Genomic DNA, 21840 nt, shown 5'->3' with positions numbered 1-21840 from the left:
AGCTGGAAATCTGTTTGGAAAGTAAAGGTGCAGATTCCTGGTGCCATCCATTCTCCCAGGAAAGGGAAAATGCTGCTCTCCAGAGCAGGGGTGTGATCCACAGCTGGATATTTGCACATTAAAACTGCGCTGTGACCTCCAGGAAGGTTTGGAGTGGGAGGCACGGCAGGATCTGGAACAGGACAGGACAGAGGGGAGGCTGTGGAGGAGCATCACAGGCAAGGACAAACTGGGGAGGGTTTTCCTGCCTGCAGCCAAGTGGAGGTGAGCACGTTCCAATCCTGATTATTTTGGAAAGCAGAACACGGGGGGGAAATCCAGCCCGGCACACAGGAGGTGGATATTGCTATTTGCACTAAAACACCCGTGAGTTTCTAAACAAATGAGGCAAAAATGCTCAATTTGACAAAACGGCCTGAACACAGTGCCCGGGGGAGTTAAAGGGAAACAAAAGTGATCCCAATTCGCGTCCCTCGTGTGTGGCTGCAATGCCCGCGCTCTCCTTGAGATGGTGCAGGTGCCTCGCCCTGCCCGGCTGCGGCTCTGCCAGGGACAGGGACAGCAGAGGAAAGTGCAATTACAGCTCTCCAGTTTCCAGTTTATTTTCTTTTCAATTGTCTGGAAAAAGTCTCTGAAAAGTGGCAACTGCTTTCAGCAAAGCTGCTGCTGCTCCAACACTCAGCTACTCTTACTTGCCTCTATTCTGCTTTTCCACTTTTTTTTATTTTTCCCCTAAATCTGCCACCTAAACTATGGAATTGACCTGTGGTTTATGGCTTTTTATAAACAAGTCGTGAAGTGCAGGAATGAAGAAATTCTGGATGAAAAACACTGAAGGAAAGAACATGTTAGAAGTGGACTGAGGTATTTGGAGTAGTGGTAGGAAAAAAGGAAATTGTTGAGCTTATTGAGGCAGCAAAACGCTTGTAAAGAATTTCTGCTTCAAGCTTTAAAACAAAACTAAACCTTATTTCTTTATTAAAATAATGCAACTATTCAGCATTATTGAAATTATTCTTTTCCAGCCCTTTTATTGTGATAATATCCCAATCCTTCCCATCCTCCTGTAATCCACAGACCCACCTATAAATTTATAATTCACTGACTCCCTCAAAACTTTGCTGTGTCCATCCTCATCCCCATCCTGTTATTTCTATTTATTACAACACCCAGCAGAGCTGTCCCTTCCCAGGAAAGCTCCCCTTCCTTCTGCCTCTGCCTTCATTGGATCCTGCTCGCCCGAGCAGATCAGAGCAGGCAAATGTAGCCACCCACCTCTAGGAGGAAAACTGAGCCGCAGCCCTGGTGAAACATAAAGTTTATTCGGCTAAAGTGACGCAAAAAATTCTTAAAGAGCTCTTTGGCAGCAGATTATCTGGAAATCAGACCATGTGAGGGGGCCTGGTGTACAAAAAGCTCCCCGGGATGCTGAGGTGCCCACAGGCTGAGCTCCCCAGGCTGGGGTAAATGTGGGTGAAGGGGACTCGAGCGTGGATCTCCGCAAGGGCAGCGCTTCGGACCGACCCCGCACACAGGTACTTCATCATTTTGTCTTTACACAGCCCTGGCTGGAGCATTTCTATGAAATTCAGACAGGCACAGGGACAGCTGCTCCTCAGAGCTGCCCCCCTGCAGCAGCAGACGCTGGAGTTTCATTAACTTTCCCTCCTCGTTGCCTCTTTCCACTTCGGTTATAAAATCTGAAATACGAATGGCAGGCTAAAATCTGTACTCTAGGTTTTGTTTGTTTTTGAATCAGCTTTGAGGTCTCTGACAATTTCTAAAACATTGTCTAGCTAACAAAGCTGTGGGGGCAAAAAAGATACATTGGTTTTAGTTTTAGTTTTCCTCAGGTTTTTAAAACTTTTAGTGCCTTTTATTTCTTTTCTGCTGTTCCATGCTCTGCTCTGTCATGTTCAGGCACTTGTCCAGCATTTCTGAATGTCAGGAGTCAAATGCCTGTAGCAGAACATGTTCTGACAATCTAAACTAAAGAGTGTTGGCAGTCCACATAACTGCATTACAGATGTAAAGTTATTTAAAGCTTACAAAAAAAAAAACATTCAACTGTAAGGAAAAATGAAGGAAGGCGGCAGAACCTGAAGGGAAAAGAAGAAAAAATAAGCAATTTAGGCTGTTATTTATTTTGAAAGGGTGAAGTGAGCTTTATTAACCATATTAAATTGTATTTTAAAAGGTAAATTGTTCCAGCACAGTAAATGATTGAACTCAATGGGACAGATTTATTGCAAGTAATAAATCTGAAGAGCATGTCCTATGTATTTATAGTCAATCATGTTTACTGAAACCAACTGGCTTGCTGGGTTTGTTGGGTAAGAAATATGGAGTTTAATTAAGGAATGCAATGCAACTGAATATATAAATAGGCAAGGAAAACATGTTTTGATATGTTAAGAAAGCCTGGGGGAAAAGGGATCAGGCATTTAATGGATTTGGATTCTTGAAAATGTTGTGGCTTTTTTTTTTCATGTGGATTGTCAGACATTTACCAGGGAAGGGTTCAAACACCTGGGCGGCATCTTCTGGTGATTTTGATGGTGAACTAACCACAATTTTCTTGGAGAATACTTTGCAAACTTCTCATATAGCAAGTGGCTGTTTTGACCATTTTCTAATTGGACAGGGTGTGATGAATTTCAGATGGTTAAATTAAGTAAAACTGCCCCAAAACTAGAATTTAATAACAACCCCAAATTATTCCCACACACGGAAATGTGCAGTGTGTTTAAGTTCTTTCTCCATGGGAATATAAATTGCTGAGTTTTCATTAGTAACAGCCTAAGGAAATATTAATTCTGTGTCCTGATCTCCTCCTGATGCTCATGTTTGAACTCTTTTCCCAACCTGTGTGTTTGCACCCCTGTATTTTATAGAACTGACAGAACACAATGAGCCCTGCCTGTGGGATAAATGTTTCTTAAAGAATTTGAGTAGAACTTGGAGCCCGAATTCAGGGCTGTAATTTGGAGATAGCCATTAACAAATCCCCTTCAGAGAAACATTATCTGTTACCAGGGGATGATGCTCCATTTATTTAGTGATGTTTGCTGTGTTAGGACCCTTCCTTCAAGTTTATATAAATAATTGGAGGAAGAATACAAAAGCAATATCATCCCCTCCAAGCTTATCTGTTTCCTTGCACTACACACAGACACTCTTAAGGCAAAAAAAAAATTGCATTTCCCCCCCTCCCTGTTCTTTAAATGACTGACACCAGTTTGGCAGCATTCCCACTCCAGTACAGTGCCTGACTTCTCCACAGAATTTTAAAGGTAAAATTTTCTATTTCCTGACGACTTTTTAATTTCAGACTGAGACACAGACAAGGCTGTGACATAAAACTCCCACTGCAGGTTTATATTTCCCCCAGGCTGCTGCTTTCACTCTTATCCCACCTCCCCCATGTTTAGCCTTTTCTGGGAGTACAGGAGTTAAACCTCTCCCTGCCTCTCTTTGGGAGCAGCCCTTGACTCTCCCAGCCATTGTCTCACCAGCAGGACTTGCTGAGCTCACTCTGCTTTAGGAGGAATGTGAGGGAGCTCTTGGAGCCCTGCAAAGGGTCCCTTTTGTCACCTGCATGCTCAAAGTTTCCTCTTCAAATGCTCCCAGGTCACTGTGCTGTGCCAAAGCACTCAGCTTTTGTAACATTTAGAATCACTGGCACTGGAATCCAATTTTGATTCTCTTAACTAGAAAATAATTTCTAAAAAAACCCTCCCAAATAAATCAATTTTCTGTTGCGAAGAGATGGTCTAGATGTCAGCTTAGATCTGCTTTACACCTGATGTCCCAATTCTGTGGCTCCCAAGTATTTATGATTATCAGGGTTTGAAATCTGAAATACAAACTGTCACACTTGCTAATGAGCTAACAGGAAAGGACATTCTGGCTACTCATTTTTTAAAGAAATCAGAAAAAGTGAACACATTCAACATCAAAAGGCACTAATTCTTTTTAGCCTTATGAACCTAAATATGATTTGTGTATGACACGCAGCAGGTAAAATTCATTGTAATTGAGAGGAATGCAATTTAATTGGCTGAGATTTTTGTTTTTTAACAAGTCCTCACAGTATGGGGATATCTATTCCATGATACTTTGATTTAAGGGTTGCTCCTGACCTGTACAAACTCAGAGGAAAATCACGGAACCTCTCTGGCTCATCTGTGGCTCAGAGGTGAGAACAGGTCCAGGCAAACAGCACAGCCCTGTCCTGCCCGGGGTGAGTGATTCCTATCTTGTCATACAAACTTGATATTTGAGATAAAAGTAACGTCCTGGACTCTTTCCATTTGTGCCTGGGTGAGCTGCGAGGTGCTGTGTGAGTCAGGGCAGCTGTAACTTTAACCCTCCTGAATTCTTTGTGATAAATGCGAGATTTAGGTCAAGTTACCAGGAATCATCCCGGTGTTTGGTTCTGTTTGCCAACACCCTGGGCTGACTCCTCTTCTGGAGGCTCAAAGGGCTTTAATTCCCTGCAAGTGCCGGCGTGTGAGGGGATGGAGGAGCAGCGGGAGGGAGGAAGGTGGCACCGGAGCGCTCCTGTGCCCAGCGAGTGCAGCCTCTCCACTTGCACAGAATTAGCGCGTGAAACAAGAACATCACTTGTGTGAAGTGGAATTTACACAAACCTGCACATTCTGAGGCTGTGAGAGTTAGAATGGGAGGCGCAGGGGTGGGAGGGCGCCGGGGAAGGCGCAGCAGCCCCACCTCGAACCCGGCCGCCTCCCGGTGAGCCGAGATTCGCTCCCTCGCAGCATCCGCGCTTTGCTGCACCTCAACCCGGCTGCTTCGCACATTAAAAACCAATTCCTCCTTTAGAAAGTGCCGAGAGCAGGGAAATCCCGTTGTTGTGAAGAGCTGCTCGCTCTGTGGCAGAGCAGGAAGGGCGAGGGATTCCCGCAGTGCCAGGAGAGGTCCCTGCGAGCCCCGGGAAGCAGCGGGAGATGCTCCATCCCTGGAGCGGGACGAACCGGGCTCCGGGCCAGGGATGCTCCTCGAGGGTTGCTCTGGAACTGGCGAAAGAGCCGGACCCGTGCATCAAGGAATATGCAGGAATTTTACATCTGCAGTGTTGGTTCAAGTTCATCTCCGTGTGGGAGATAAATAAATATAATTTAATTAATGTTTGGCCGATGGGAATTGCGTTGGTGGCTGCAGCCAAGCGTGTGGAAACAAATGTCTTCAATTATCCATCCAAATGTTTTCAACAAAGCTGGAATAGCTGCGGAGGGCTCCAGGGTCACTCCTCTCCAGTCACCCTTTGCCCAGGGAGGGTGACATTCCCAGGGCTGGCACCTTCCATGTGCTCCTGGATGGAGCTGCCCCAGCTCAGGGCACCGGGGCCTCCCGGAGGAGCAAAGTCACGTCTGCCAAACACAGATCAAAAGGAAACCAAAGCACAGAGCTCTGTCTTCCCTTTTTTATCTCCCCTTTTTCTCCTGGGAGCTAATGAGGGGTGATAAGGAGCCAAGGTGCAGTTATGTAACAGCAACCTTTGTGACAGCCCAGGTTGAGAACTGGTGATAAACTCTTATTTCTGAGACTGTTGTGCAGAGAAGTGGAGGCTGAGGTGGGCAAAATCCTTCACTGTTGGGGTCATTTTCCCCTGGATATCTTCCCTGGTTTCCCAGCACATTTCCCATCCCCAAGAGCTCTCCCTGCAGCTCTTTACACTCCTTGTAGTGCTCACAGTGCCTTCAATTTTTTTTTTTTTTTTTTTTTTTTAAATCTGTAGCAAAGCAAAGCAAAGTGTACATCCTCCCCCAGTTTTTTATGGTGTAATGAAATAATCTGAAACTGTTCTGTTTGCATGTGCCAACTATGCCCCTGTAAACTCCCCTTTGTGGCTGTGAGATTTCATCACTCCAGAGGTTTCCCAGGACAGCTGGTGAGCTGTAATTCTTGTTCAGAATGAAACAGTTCAGATTTCAGATGAAGCCCCTGAAAATTCACATGTAATTTGGCATATTTGAGGCTCGAACTACTAAAAATTCTACCCAAGTATTTCAAATAATGTGATTTTTTTTTTTGTGTCCTGTGGTGTGCAGAAGAACAGGAGAAGGAGTTTAGGTCTGGATGGACAATGATCCTGCTTGTCACAGATCTTGGAACACTCTTTGACCTCCCCTCAGTACAGAAAGCACTGAGAAGTGTGCAGAAATAAAGTGTTCTACAAACACACTGAGAGTTTAAACCTCAGATATGAAAAAATCAGTCCCATGAGATAATGCAGTTAAATCAACATCCTTTACTGTGTTCCCATTTATGGGTGAGAGGTGTAAAGTCCAGCAGGGCTCAGGTTTCTTTTCCATGTTCCCACCTGGTATTTAGCATGCTCTGGACAAGGGGAGGATTGGCTGTGGCCTTCCTTTGGATTTCTTTGTGGTCACCAGGGCTGCTTCCACCTCCATAACCTCTTTTGGGACATTTGGAAGGGTTTGGACTCCAAAGACATTCAGGTTTTATAGCCCTGCAGGTAAAAGAGAACCTCCTGTTCTTTGCCCTGGTGTTTTTCTCTGGAACTCTGCAGATGTTTCAGTCTTTGTGGATGTTTAATTAAGGGCAGTGAAGCACTTGCTCTTGTAAGAATTCACATTAATGATGCACTGCTTGCTGTGTGACAACAATGAGATTATTTGGGCAGAGACAGAACATAAGCCTGGAGAACTAAAGATTTCTGAAAGTTATAAGCAACATTTTCAAGTGACTTTTATCTCAAAACCATCCTCCTGTTTGCTCTGCAGCTCAGTAACTTTGCTTCTCTTTCTGCTTGCACTGAGAAATGCTTAGAAAAGGTTTAATAAACTGTCTTTGCAAAAGGTGGAAAGCTGGGGAAAACTTGAGTTTTAACAGGTCTGATAATCAGCAAATTTTAGAAATAAGCAAATCATATCCCTTCTCTGCTTTAGTTTTTCCTGTAGTTAAAAGTGCAATAATGATTATTTTTTCTGCTAGGATGTGACAATGACAGTTACTACTATGATGTTTTGAAAAGGAAAAATCAGATGTAATTGTAATAATTTAATCTTGGTATTCTGTACGTTGTGTGACTCTTTGCTAGCAGTAAAGCAGGGTTAGTGCCCTGGGGAATTTACAGCTCAGGGGATCAGCTCCTGTTCCAAGGCTTTGTTGGGTAAAGGCAGCTGGGTGTTTACATTGCCTGAACAGATCAGCAGAAAACAAAACACGACCTGCTCACAGAATCACAGCTCCCTCTCTGTTATCTTTGTTCTGCAGGAAAAGTTAATTGTGTTGTACTTTATTTCAGGATGGGTTATTTCCCTTGGATCCTGTTTTTAGCACATATGAAGAGGGCAGAGAAGCCAGGGAATCTCCCAGTGCCTGGTTTTTTTTTTTTGCTGGCAGTGGGCAGGAGCACAGGAGTAGTGCCCACCACCCTTGCCAGGGCTGGAACCACGGTGTCAGCAGATCAAAACAGAATGAAAAATGCTTTTATTTGCCCAAGGAGTCAGATAAAACCAGTGACAAGTTTTGTCCTTTAGACTCACACGTTAGCTCTTAATGAGAAGAATCAAATTGAAGTTTATGACCTCTTGTTACTTGTGTTGACTGAGCCTCAAAAGCAAGTTGATGTAAAACCACTGAGTTTTAAATATTTTTCTAAAGTTTCATTTAAGCCTTCTACATCTGCTAAACAGAGCAGACACTGAGGGATTTCTGAAGAAAGGTGGTCATGAAATGTAATTTTTATATCCATGGTTATCTCATATTTATTTTAATGAACTCTTCCCTTCATACCTGGTGAATGTAGAAATTGCCACAAGATGAGTGGATGAGTCGCAGGATGAACTTAGGAAAATGAAAATAAAAGTGCCACTAAACTCTGCCCTCAGTTTGCAAACGTGTTCAGAGGAGAAGGTGACACCAGAAGACAGCAGGACTGTGAGTGGGTGTGAGGTGTCCAGCAATGCACAAAGTCCAGCAGATCCTCCTGAGAGGTGTGACCCAGGTACACCAGGCTCTGCTGTCAGAGGAGGATTTCTTCCTGCTTTTCTCTGGACAAAATCCCAGATTATCTGCTCTGTGATTCATGTTGCATGCTGTGATGGTTAATTACCTCTGTATTTTAATCACAGAATCTGCTGGCTGTAACTTGAGAATTACCAGCACCAGTAATGCTTGTAATGGATTTTCAACTCTTTTTCATGTCTTAGATGGTGCTTGTGCCTTCAGTCTGATGGATTTAAGTATGGAAGAGGAATTCTAGAAGTGCTGGGGATAAAGGTGTGGGAAGACAAACCCCGAAGGGACCCTGTGGTGCTGCCTGCCTGCCCGTGACCAGAACAGATCTCAGAAAAAATGGAAAAAAAGGCCACAGGCAATGAGACAGAGCCCCTGACTTCCAAGAGGGATGCCTCAGACTGTAGCAAAGGAGAAGATTGCAAAGAGAACGGACTTCTGGTCAGGAACCCTAAATCTGCCCTACGGCTGGTGGAGGATGGCAACAAAGTCCACCCCAGCCAGGGGGACAAAGGGGAGGCAGCTCAGATCTCAAATGGTTATTCAGGGGTTCAGAGCTCAGCTCCCTGCAATGGAGAGGTGGAGGATGCCCAGGGCACGGCCCCAGCAGCCACCACCACCACCACCACCACCACATCCACCACCTGCGGGGCTGAAGCTCAGCAGCAGCTGATGGAGCTGGAGGACAGGGAGACCTGGAGTAAAAAAATTGACTTTCTCCTCTCTGTCATTGGATACGCAGTGGATCTGGGAAATGTGTGGAGATTTCCTTACATCTGCTATCAAAATGGAGGAGGTCAGTGCCCACTCCTGTTCATTGTTCCTTAATGCTGAATTTCTCGGTTTATAAATGGGTGATTTAGTGGCTTTTAAAATACCATGTTTAACAAATGACCAAGGAGAAATTATTCACTGAAAAACCTAAATATTGGGATAGGATAATGACAGAAAAGCTGTTTGAACAGCACAACTAGAAGCTGAGAACCAGGTAGGTGCAGACCCACACTCCAACAGCTCAATCCCTTTCCCAGGGAGTGTTTTAAAATCTGATAATGTCTAAACCAACCCATGAGGAAGGTTGGTCTTGGACTCATTGACGTAAGAGCCAAAATACAAATCTAAAATCTAATCAGGGAGATTTTAGAAAGGACTTTTGTCTCTCTGATGTAACAAAGGCATTTTAATGGAGAAATTATTGATTTTATCTGTAGCCCATCTCACGGCTGTGAGGGTCAGTGGAGTCTTGGTGAATCCTGTGTTGCAGAAATGTGAGGAGTTTGGTTTGAGTGCTGCTTCCTGTTCACACTGCTGAGTAGTTACTCTTCTGAGAAATCCCCCAGTAATTCAGTGGTGTGTTTGCCAGGGAGGGGATATGCATTTTCACTGTGGGATAAAAGGAACTCCTGTTTATGGAGTGCTGGTACTGTGAGAAGAGAACTCTGTGAAGAGTTACAATCATCTGCTTTCTCTCTTGCAGGAGCATTCCTCATTCCTTACACAATCATGGCCATCTTTGGAGGGATTCCTCTCTTCTATATGGAATTAGCACTAGGACAGTACCACAGGAATGGCTGTATTTCCATTTGGAGAAAAATATGTCCTATATTCAAAGGTAACCAAGAGAAATGGAACTTTCTGAATAACTGGAAAATTTTCCTATAAAGGTGATATTTTAGGGGGGGAAGGAAAATCTCATAAAGTCAAGTAAGACTTTTTCTACATAAGATTTTTGCTTTACAAAGAAAGCTTTCCTCAAACTCCAGGTACACCTGCACATATGTGTGTATCGCACACAGAGTGTGCAACTCAGATTGATTAGATAGAGGCTGACCAAGCCTAAATTATAAAGAATAAAAGGAACTGTTCAATATCCTCATTTACTCTTATTCCGAGTGCTGCAGCTCTGATCTTGTCTCTTTATTTACTGAGCCTGCAAGATGCCTATTTCTACATTGCAGAAATTTAGGGACACATACAAAATACCTCTTTATTAGCATGTTGTGTCTTGATCAAGGATGCTTTGCTGGAATCAGAGTATTTCTGAAGTCACAAGAAATGCCAGTGCTGCTAAACACTTGGGAGGGTGTGTGTTCCTCCTGCAGAGCTGCCTTAGAGAGTTACTAGTGGTAGTTGATGTGATAACCAATTCCTTTTCTCTCTTTTTTTCTGCCTAAAAACTTACACTGACTGACTGCAACTATTCCCTGCCTCTCCAGGAATTGGCTTTGCCATCTGTATCATAGATCTTTACGTAGCCTCCTACTACAACACCATCATGGCTTGGGCTTTTTACTACCTCATCTCCTCCTTCACGGCGGAGCTGCCCTGGACCAGCTGCAGGAACCCCTGGAACACAGGAAACTGCACCAACTACTTCAGCAAGGACAATGTCAGCTGGTCCCTGCACTCCACCTCTCCTGCAGAAGAATTTTATACGTAAGTGCATGTAAGTGAGGATGGTGGTGGTAGCCAGACTGCTGGAGCACCAGCAGGGATTTCCTCGCAGGGCAGCAGGGCTGATTGTTGATGGAATCCTCTTCAAACCACTGGGTTTTTGTAGGGGGGTGTGAGCTGAGGGTGCATGGAGGGTGCTCTGTGTTTTAGGAGCTTCCCAGTCGATGTCTGTTGGCACTTACTATCACTGGTGTACCAGTGATAAAACTTTTAATTAAAATAAAATGAATCCCAAATGTCATGACTTTGAAGGCTGCTTATCAAGACCTCAATATTCCTTGTAATGCTCAGACCACAGTATGGGGCTGCTAAATGCAAGCATTTGTTTAAAAAGTATCTCTGCTGTGTTTTTCTTTCCTCTGGCAGCCGCCAGGTTCTGCAGGTGCACAGGTCCAATGGGCTGGATGACCTGGGGGGCATTAGCTGGCAACTGACCCTCTGCTTGTTGTTAATCTTCACCATTGTGTACTTCAGCATCTGGAAAGGGGTCAAAACATCTGGCAAGGTGAATGCAAAAGCAAGACACATCAGCTTGTCTCGAGGCAATTAGCTGTCAGGGGCTCAGCTAAGGTTGTTTCCAGGACAGGGATTTGGGGATGATGTATTTGGGGAGCACTCGCTGTACAGGGGCTGCTACTCTCATCCAAGCAATACAGAACAAAAAATAAGTGACACCACTGTTCTCTGGGCAGGACAACCCTGCCAGGGAAAGTGCAAACTGTCTGTTTACAGACCTGCAGAGAAGCTGCTGTAAATGCTAAGAGATGTAACATGATTAATTAATTCTTATGATGCCTGTTAACTTTCTGCCCATGGCAAACACTCTCACCATGTTCCCCCACAGGTGGTTTGGGTGACTGCCACGTTCCCCTACATCATCCTCTTCATCCTGCTTGTCAGAGGTGCAACTTTGCCTGGGGCTTGGAGGGGTGTCCTCTACTACTTGAAACCTGACTGGCAGAAACTCCTGGCCACTGAGGTAAAAAACTTTATAAAAGGGTAGAGATTTACTTTCAGTCTATCTGTGTGTGTATCACCACAGATATACAGAGCATGACTGAACAGATGTCTTAGCGTGGACTTGAAAGCCTGAGTCCATTCTCTTTCCATAATTATAAGGAATTTTAAAGATTAGATTCCACCCTCAATTTAGCTTGAACTAAAGGCAGAGCTCCCATACAGTGGTTGAACAGGATGAGTGATTTGATGAGAAGAAAACAAGTGACCAAACACTTCTTCACCAGGAAAATGGTGACCAGGCTGACACTGAGTGAGAAACTGTGAGTGCTCCTCCACTGCAACAAGATCCTTCCCCTGTAAGAGTCACACTGAGTAAACTGAATTTATTAAACCCAACAAGTGGTAGAGCTGCAGATTTTTGGCTTAAGGGGACAACCACAGCCCTACAGTGTCCACAGCTGCCCCTATTTAAAAAGTGCAGGTTACTGGAGCAGAAACTTCTATCTCCATCCTGTAACAAGCTTTGGTAGATGAACCTATGGACAACAACTAAACCCTGACCCAGTAACTCATGCAAGTGCCTGTGGAGGAGGAATAAATCAGTCAGGCCTGCAAACACCACCAAAATTTGAAAGGAAAGCAGGAATGAGGACAAACTGAGCTAACCAACAAACCCCTCCAGCATCTGGTCCAGCCTTGAACTCTGTGGATGGCAAGCAATACATCAGGCTCAAGGCTGTGCTCACTTCACTGTCTGTGGAAGTGTCTGGTGAGGAGGGTGATGGAAAAACCCCAAAGCAATAAATACTACAAACACAAAGATTAAAAAATTCCAATGTTTGCAAGTCTGCTGCTGCCCAGCTGATATGGAGAGTTTTGAATGAAGAGGAAATGAAAAGACACCGGCCTCTGATAAAGCAGCATCTCCAATAAGGAACCACATCTTCAGAAAAAGCAATAAAGGCCATTGATATTGTATTGGATGTATCTGGAGTGAGGACAGCAGATTGCAATCTGTGCTGGGTGATGACAGAGCACTGTCTGAGTGATACAGGACGGCCTCACACGATGCGAGAGAATATTAGAAATGAGTTGTAATGAACTCCATGTTTCAATCAAAAGAGAATAAATGAATGAGGACTTTCACCTTCAGAAAGAGAGCTGATATTGTACTTTAGAACATTACTCATTAGGGCTGTGGCCACTTTTCAAGTACAACACGCTTTTCATAACAAGATCATCACACTTGCATCTGTCACAGCTACAACAAAGCTGAATCGAGCCCCAGGAACCAGAACTGCATCCACACAGCAAAATGAATTTCCATAAATCCAGGAAAAGTCTACATAGCCTGGAGGCCACGTTGCCAAACACAGAATTATTCCACAGCACACAGAGTCTGGAGGAAGATTTGGAAGACTTCAAAATCATGGGTAGAAAGTTCTCTATACACTGCAAAACTTGTGTGAAACTGATTACAGGCAATTCACTGAATTAATCTAAGATGCTGTCAGAAGTGCAACAGCCACAACAGTTCTACAACAAACATTCATGTTTCAGCATTTCTCTCAACAGCATCTGTCAGACCAGGATTAGGGCACAGGCAGACCAGTGAAACACCCTTTTGTAGACCTAAGTGATATTCTGAATATGCCAAAATCATTCAATCTGTTTCATGTCATGTTTTTCTTGGCCTTCAATATTTTTCAGGTTTGGGTGGATGCAGCAGCTCAGATTTTTTTCTCCCTGGGACCAGGTTTTGGGGTCCTCTTGGCTTATGCCAGCTACAACAAATTCCACAACAACTGCTACCAGTGAGTTCTACCTTATTCTATAAGTAAAATCAAGTTTAAAAATATAACTGTGGGTATTTATGAAAAAGATAAGGGTGAAAGGCACTAAATTGTCAGACCTGTGTACATAGAAATCAGAAGTGTAACAGAGAACCTGCAATCTAAAGCATTTCTCCTCTGCTGCCTACCTTAAAGTAAGATAATTTTTACTAATTACAGCAAGAGGTCTAAAATGTAGAAACCTGCCACAACAAAATGGACTAAACTCTTGCCAAGCCATCACACTGTAGTTATTTAATCTCTGTAGTCAGTTAGGAAATAACTTCATAGTCTTGATCAGAAGGGCAATTTATTGTTTTTCCTTGTTACCTGAAAAAAAAATCAATTTCTAACTTCCAAAGTAAAATTCTCAATTCTTTAATATTCATGTAGTAATTCCTATTCTTTTAAAACATCAGGATACAGCCAGCATCCAATCCAGTGGCAGACTGATGTTACAGCATCTGTATGGATTTGAGAAGATACAGTAATCATGAGTTATTGGGGTTTTTTCCTCTTCCTTTCATACCTGCTGCTGGTTTTCCCTTGTACTCCCCTAGCTTTCCTAGGAGTCTGTCTAGACTGTAGGCCAAGAGGTTGTAAACCCTTTCTAGCAGGTGCAGATTCCCTGATGGGAGTTAGGTCTTCTGTTGCAGAGATGCTCTGGTCACCAGCACCGTGAACTGCTTGACCAGCTTCGTGTCTGGGTTTGTCATCTTCACCGTGCTGGGGTACATGGCTGAGATGAGGAATGAAGATGTCTCAGAGGTTGCCAAGGACACTGGTAGGTTAATGTTTCACACACATCTCAAACTGCTCCTGAGACAGGAGATATTTGTATGTGAACTTCTACATCCAGAGCAGCCCGAGTGATGAGAAGTATTTTGTGTATTATTCAGGATGCTGACTTTATTGGGCACTGCTGCACAGGACAGCTAAAAAAACCAGCCCATAAATACCCCCTATAAAAGCCAGATTGCAGATCCACAGGCGTGGTGGGCACTGCACATGGCAAAGCAGCCTGGGGGGAGGAGATTTCCCCGGGGGACAGCGAGCACAGCCTGTCCTTCCCTCAGCAGTCCTGGCTAACAGTGATGCCCACTCTCTGCCCCAGGGCCCAGCCTGCTCTTCATCACCTACGCAGAGGCCATTGCAAACATGCCAGCTTCCACCTTCTTTGCCATCATCTTCTTCCTGATGCTGCTCACGCTGGGCTTAGACAGCACGGTGAGTGGCCAGCAGGGGAGACACAGCCTGAGCCCCTCAGGCACCACAGAAACAGAATTGCAAACACTGCTCTGGCACTGAGGGGTCTGCAGTACCTGGTGCCTTCTGTAAAATAGATACTTCAATTTTTATCTGAATAGGTTTAAATATAATCTAGTGATTTGTCACTGTCAAGCTGTGACAATTAATAAGACCTTGAAATACAAGCAAAGCACTTGATTTATACATTCCTGGTTGGATGCAGCCTTCCAGGTTCCTTTCTTGCTAGTACACTTACAAAGCAATTATGAAAATTTGGCGTTTTTTCACACAAATTGGATTTAAAAGGTGGGAACTGGAGATATACTTTTAAAATTGTCATGTGAGTCTGGTTTTACAGGTGGAGAATCAGCTCCTTCCAGCAGGGCTGAACTCAGCTGATTTCACAGCCTTGGTCCTACTGAACCACCTCTCATTTCTCCACATCCTGGTGCCTGTAGCACAGGACTGCCTTTGGATGCCCGTGCATTCCCACAGATACTTGAACACCAAATCCCCACCCTAAAGAGTTCAAAAAAGTTGTCTAAAAACCCCACACCAACTCTACAGCAGAACAAAGCACCAATGTTTCAATGCTGTAATGCTCCTTCAATCACTCAAACATCTGAGCAGGTACCACTGCCCTCTATTTTCCAGTGATTTTTCCATGCTGTTCAGTTTGCAGGACTAGAGGGGGTGATTACTGGAGTCCTGGATGAATTCCCCCACGTCTGGGGCAAACGCAGGGAATTGTTTGTCCTTGGTCTGACCATCGTTTGCTTTTTGGGGTCGCTGGCAACCCTGACATTTGTGAGTATTTCACCCACCCCCAGCCCCCCTCACTGCCAATGACACCTTGGAGAGGGTTGTAATTTTTGAAGAGAGTTTCAAGAAATCAGATTCAATCTCCAGCCTGTTTTCTTTATGCATTAGAAATCCATTACTTGGAATAAATGTGAATGATATTTCACTAGGAAATATGTTGCAAAATGATCCTACTGCAACTGATGATGTGCTACACATCATAAATGATGCTGCTCATCAGTCATCAGACAACCAGCCACATTTTTTATGTGGTTTGTTTCTTGTTCCCAAAAGCTCCATGTTAAAAAATAACATGAATCGTTATTATAATCTTCACAATGTGTAAAATGTATTTTGAATTTTAAAAAAAACAAATTCTAGTAATGGATTTCCTGGATCTTCCTCATTGTTTCAAGGCAGAAATCATCATTAGTCACATCAAATAGTTCCCATGGGGCTTGTGGATTTCATTCTCATAACAAGCAATTTTTGAATAATGAGTGTAATGATCATAAGGGAAAAAGAAAGAAATACTTGGCTTTCCTGTCATGTTTCACTCCACTTGCTCATTTATGTGTAACTTCCTTCTTATGTGAAGTGTCTGCTGTAAAAGGACGCTGAGCTCCTCTACAAGAGGTCTCCTCCTTTATGGTTCTGGATCCCAAATGGAAAGAAAGCAAAGGAACACTTTATAGTGTTATATATACACTAGTATAGTGTATAACACTATACTATTACTATATACTATATAACACTATATAGTGTTATATATAGTGTTATACACTATATATAACACTATATAGTGTTTATATATACACTAGAATAGCTGTTCGGCAGCTATGATCCCTGGTGGAGGAAGAAGAGGGCATGCAGAAAGCCATCCTGTAAAACCCCCTTTGCTCACTAAAATCCAACCAGAAATCCCGGCATATTTTAGCTTCTCTGCACAGCAGCCCCCAAGGGGAGGGGTGTCCACAGCGGGTGAGCAGCTCACCAGGCTTTCCCTGGCAGAAACAGCCACAAAGTGACAGAACTGGGGGAGTTTCCCACTAGTGGAGGTTCTGCTCCAGGCAGAGGCAGGGCAGGATGGGCACCCCTGGGTCCTGGGCACTCTGACAATCTGATCTCTCCCCCAGGGAGGAGCGTATGTGGTGAAGCTGTTTGAAGAATACGCCACGGGCCCGGCTGTGCTGACCGTCGTGTTCCTGGAGGCAGTGGCCGTGTCCTGGTTCTACGGTACCTCCAAACACCCCTGACCCAAACTCCTGAGCTCCTGCAGCTCAGCATTGCCTCAGTTTCTGCAGGCAAGGTCGCCCATGTCTGCAGAAAAAGGTTTTATAGAAGCGTTTTACAAACTCACTGAGAACTAAAAGCGGTGAGAATTGGTATGAATTGCTCTCTGACAGAAGTACACAGGCATCTAAAAGTAACAGGAGGTGTAATTCAGAATAATTAAGGGTTTAGTAAAATTAAGAGTTGTAGACTTTTGGGATAGATTCTGAAATTGTTTTCTGGGCATAAAGAAGTGTTATCTACTTGAGAAAAACTTAGACCTGCCATCATCCCTGTCCTCTCACTTGTCTCCACAGGCATCACCCAGTTCTGCAACGATGTGAAAGAAATGCTGGGCTCTGCCCCTGGCTGGTACTGGCGAGTTTGCTGGGTTGCAATTAGTCCCCTCTTCCTTCTGGTGAGTTTTCTTTAGAGCTTTTTCTTTCCAACACAAGAAAATCACCACTGAACAATGCAGCTCCTTAGACTTCTAAAAGCTTAATTCCACAATTCTCTTGTGAAGTTCTTTAGTAACAATTTTTTGTTAAACCAAAAAGGTTTTTTTATAGGTTTTTTATAGTTGAATTACCTAAATAAATCTGGGTTCTGAATAACTCCCCCCCTGCCCTCTGCTAAATAAATTTACTTTGTTTTGTTGCTTTATGTTTATCTCAGCAAAATGAAGCAATAAAAGCTGATGAAACATACTGTCAGAGGAGGAAAACCAAGATAAGTAAATACACTGTCTCAGCAACTGTTGATGGACAACTTTAGAATATTCCACTTAAAATTTACAGCAGTTAATTACAACCATTATAAATCTATTATTCAGAATTGGAAATACTGTCCCAATGTTTGGCTTGGCAGTGTTATTAATAGCATTTGAACATAAAGTGTTCATTTCCTGATTCAAAATTAGTTCATGCTCTCTTTTATTCTGGCTGGCCTTAGTGGGAGCAGAGCAGGTCAAGATGGAGTTTATGAAGCACAGAATGTAGATTTAAGACCTACAGAGTGAATTCAAAACTCTTGTAATTATCAAGGTATAATTAACAGACTTTCATTTTATTACCCCTCGAAAGAGAAGTCTATAAATAAAAATGTCACACCAGAGTAATTTTTATACTTCTGTCCTCTTTGTAATCCTAAACCAGCAAAATAATCAGAGAGGCACAGAGGTCTGGGGATGTGGTTACCAGGCAGAACCGTTTGCATTCTTTGTGGAAACTCACCTAAAACAAGGAAAGCTCAGGATGTAGGAGGTCATTTCTGTACAGAAGTTTTGCTGGTAGCTCCTGAGTTTCTGATGATACTCTGGAAAAAACAGTCAGAGATCTTTCCCAGGATAGTCACAAATATTATTCCTATAATATTCAACTAAAAGTATTTGTTCTTTCCTAAGGAATTTTTCAATCATGAATTATATGCTCAGGAAAATGATCCAACAGAAGTAACTGAGCTGATATTTTTCCTTTTTCCTGCTCTGACAGAGCACAGTGTAGGAGAGCATCTGCTTTGGGAAGGATCCTTTTGGTCTTTGTTTTGCTATTTGTTGTTGATTTGTTTGAAATCTACACTCATGTAATTCAGGATTTTTTTCAGTGTCAACACAGTTTTAATCTTGAGTCCTACTAATTTTCTATTTATTTCAGTGCTGGACTGGAACACAGAGTTGCCCAAAGTGTGTGCCATCAAAATCCACATATCCACACTTTCCCCTTTTTCTCTTTCAGTTTGTCACTTGCAGCTTTCTGTCCAGCCCTCCTGAGCTGAGGCTTTTTGATTATGATTATCCCTACTGGACCACAGTCGTGGGTTACTGCATAGGAACCTCCTCCATCATCTTCATTCCCATCTACATGCTCTATCGCCTGGTCATCACCCCGGGGACACTGAAGGAGGTATCCCTGATGCTCTGCTGCTTCTGGTTGAGTGTTAGGAAGGAGCTGATTCCTAAAAATATCATGACTGGCTGTTCTGTTCCTGAATTGCCTTCTTCCCATTCTCACAAATCTCCGCAGTTCCTACTGAGGCTGCTGAAAGATTCTTATAAAATACATCAAGTATTTTTTTTAAGCTCTGATGAACTGGAGAGCCTCCCTAAAATTCCCCCCAGACACTCAAAATCCCCCAGCCAAGCAAATGAGGCAGTGAAAGGCTGGTTTCCTGGTGTGTATCTGTGAAACAAGCTTGGTTTTCTTTCACACATTTAGTGAGATTTCTCTGCCATAAACGTATGACAATACTGAGATTTCTTCTAAGTTCAAATAAATATCAGTTCATAAAGAATATGTTTAGTTGGCTCAGGGTGAGTAAACTGCAAAGTCCTAAAGCATTAATATGAGATCTGCCAAGCTTTGATTCCAATTATGTCACAAATAATTTTAAAAATTCTGCTGTGTACTTCTATAGCACTTCCCATCTTCATAGTGCTAACAGAGGCCAGAAACGCTCTTAAATAGTTCAAGAGGTGTAACTCAGAGTCATCCTTTATTATTAACCTCTTTCTAAATGGCTGACATGTTATGTATTGCCTGTAAAATTACTCAGTTTCTAATGCTGATTTCTTTCCAACAGCGTATTCTGAAAAGCATTACTCCAGAAACAGCTACAGAAATTCCCTTTGGAGACATCCGCATGAACGCAGTATAAGCTCACCTGGTTCTGGGGAGGAAGAGGAGCACAGAATGTCACATTGCCCACCCTCTCCCCCTCACAGAACCACCTCTCCAGCTGAGACAACAAACAGAGCTCCCCACCGAGGCTGCACCCCTGCACCGTGCGCAGAGGTGATGCCTCCAGCACATTTATCCAAGCAATTCAGTGACATCTACCTGCACTTCCAGGCAGGCTGAACTGAGAATTCTCTCTGGAACACGGGGGGAACATCCCTGCTCTGGGGAGGGCCCCAGCAGCGCCTCCGGGACCAGCAAGGCAAGGCAGGGTTAGGTGTAAACCCCCAGTGCTCCAATCTCCTCCCTCCGTGTGATCGTTCGTACCGGGCAGTGTCGTATTCGCTTCTGAGGTTCTCTACTTGCTTCAACTACGTGGGAAAATGCACAAATATTTCTGATAGCCATACATTACTCGAGTAACGCAGGGGTTTATAAACTAGGAAGACACAAATAGTAAGTTCTCTAGGTTTGTGGTGGAGTAGACAGAGGGAGAGGAAAAATGCTGAGCAGCACAGCTCTGCACACACAGCTGGAAGCATTGGCCTCCTTTTCATTTCCTCTGGTTTGTAGGTGGTAATTTCTACTGTTTCTCGCATAAAAAAACTTATTTTTTGTGATGTTTGAAGCTTCACTTTCCTTTAGACCCAATCAAGCCACAAAAACTCATCATGAGTTACCTGACAAGCACTTAAGCTTGGAAAGGAAAGAAGGAAATAATTTAAGAGGGACAAAGACTGTTCATTCAGAACTAGACTCCTGAACTATTTTTAAAAAGGGAATATGTTCTTTAACTGCCACTAGAAATACATAATAGATCTGTCTTACTAGACAGTTACTCATGAGAAAGTTTTGTAGCTTATGCCTCAAGTGTATTTGAAACCTACTTCCAAAAATTAAATTTTCTGAGTTCATTAACTGAAAAAATACACACAAAATGTCAATATAAGATGAATGAGGTATTTGTATGTATCCAGCAGCAAAGTGTGGGAAATAAAGAAAATCCTAGCCCATTTCTTCCCTCTTCAGACAGATGTTCAGCTAACAACAACAACAAAAAATTGTAATTTTTAAGACACTGATATAGGACAGACATTGGCTCTCTGGGAGGTTTCAGAGAGATTTCCCAGAAGTCTCACATTTTCTAGTGAATTAAGTCAGGCAGGAAGCCCTGACAGTAACACAAGCCCTGCAACAGCTGAAACATGAGAACAATGAGCTCTGAGTCCTGAGATAGGATGAAAACTCTTGGAATTATTTCAAGATACAAAAAGCAGTGTAAATTAAAAAGGCTTTTCTCTTCCTGAGTAATACAAAGATTAAATACATCTATGTTTTCATTCTATAAATGCTGAACTTGAAAGGCAGTTTAGTCCTTATTACTTTTGTGTTACATGGTGTACTGGTTTGAATATCTTATTATGGTAAGTTCATTTTTTAGTATTTCTATTTAGCTGAGTGGTTGAAATATTGAGAAATTGATTTATTTATACAATTCTTTTTTTTTTCCTTTTACATACCCATCTGAAAGCATGTAAAATAATGAATATTTATCAGGTAACTCAGCAAGTAGCCATACTTTAAACACTGGTTTTGTATAAAAAACTACTTATATTGATACCAAATGAGCTGCACTGCACTTACAAAGTGTTTTGAGGCAAAAAAAAAATCCTTCTCTTCAGCTCACCTTCCACTCATCTGTCACGAGTATATTCTACCCTCTGTTCTGAACAGTGAAAAGGAAGTAATGAATAGGTAAATTAGGACTATCTTTGCCTTTTAAAGAGAATTAAACTGGAGTTTTAGCTGTACAGAACTAAGTATTCCCTCCAACTTGTACATGATGCACCTGTATTAATTTATGCAGCTGTTTAGTTACAAGTGTTGCAAGCTGATTGTAAGTCATCAGTATGTGCCTTGTACTGTAAACTGTTACTGTAATAAATTTAATATTCATAAACCACCTGCAGACATCTCTTGTGCCTCTCTCCTAGGAAGAGCAAAGATAAAAATCTCAATTCTAAGGAACAGCAGAATATCTAGTCCAGTTTACAATGCCAACAAGGCCTCTGACAAAAAGCAGAGGATTTCCTTCAGTGTTTGAACCCTGCCCCACTGCTAAACATTTTCATTCTATTCCAACAGAAGAATCAAAGCTCATTACAGTTGTTTACACAGAACAGCAAAACCAAACTGCTCCACACTGGAGTATGTGCTTACCCACCTGACTAGCTGACATATAAAACTCATTCCAAGCCTTTATAAAGTGGCAGCATTTGCATTTAATTTTACTCATGCTTTGTCTCATTGCCCAGTCTGCTGAACAAATTATTAGAGAAACACCAATCTCAAAACCTTTTTTTTAATAAGTAAGTTCACCTTACTCTAAAATAAAAGTGATAAACTTAAGACAAAACAAAGTGAAATAAACAATTTAAAAAGTGTTGAAAATGTATTCTCAAAGCTATGATCACTGTCATTCTACTTACCTAGTTGGAAGATAATTTTATTCTTGCACATGAACCTTTGAACAGAAGACTGACAAATCTAAAACATCACTTAACAAGCAGATACAATTGTAATACATAAAACCAGAC

General features: G+C 42.7%; 1 protein-coding gene across 3 annotated transcripts; it reads left to right on the top strand.

The window, feature by feature from the left end:
* The first annotated feature begins 160 nt into the window (after positions 1–160).
* SLC6A4 (solute carrier family 6 member 4) lies at positions 161–21207 on the top strand. 3 transcript variants are annotated; one of them, XM_063402698.1, is made up of 14 exons: positions 161–264; positions 8199–8800; positions 9482–9616; positions 10221–10440; positions 10825–10963; positions 11303–11437; positions 13129–13232; positions 13907–14034; positions 14365–14477; positions 15174–15305; positions 16436–16535; positions 16889–16989; positions 18305–18472; positions 19149–21207. In XM_063402698.1, the coding sequence occupies exons 2-14, from the start codon at positions 8344–8346 to the stop codon at positions 19221–19223; spliced, it is 2007 nt and encodes a 668-aa protein (XP_063258768.1). In that variant the 5' UTR covers positions 161–264; positions 8199–8343; the 3' UTR covers positions 19224–21207. The 3 variants fall into 3 exon arrangements, with proteins under 3 accessions (XP_063258768.1, XP_063258767.1, XP_063258769.1); XM_063402697.1 differs by lacking the exon at positions 161–264 and adding an exon at positions 1206–1535; XM_063402699.1 differs by lacking the exon at positions 161–264 and adding an exon at positions 4149–4243.
* The last annotated feature ends 633 nt before the right edge of the window (positions 21208–21840 follow it).

This window comes from Prinia subflava, chromosome 8 (genome assembly GCF_021018805.1).
Source record: "Prinia subflava isolate CZ2003 ecotype Zambia chromosome 8, Cam_Psub_1.2, whole genome shotgun sequence".
Taxonomy (NCBI): Eukaryota; Metazoa; Chordata; class Aves; order Passeriformes; family Cisticolidae; genus Prinia; species Prinia subflava.
This window is presented reverse-complemented; position numbering and strand designations above follow the sequence as displayed.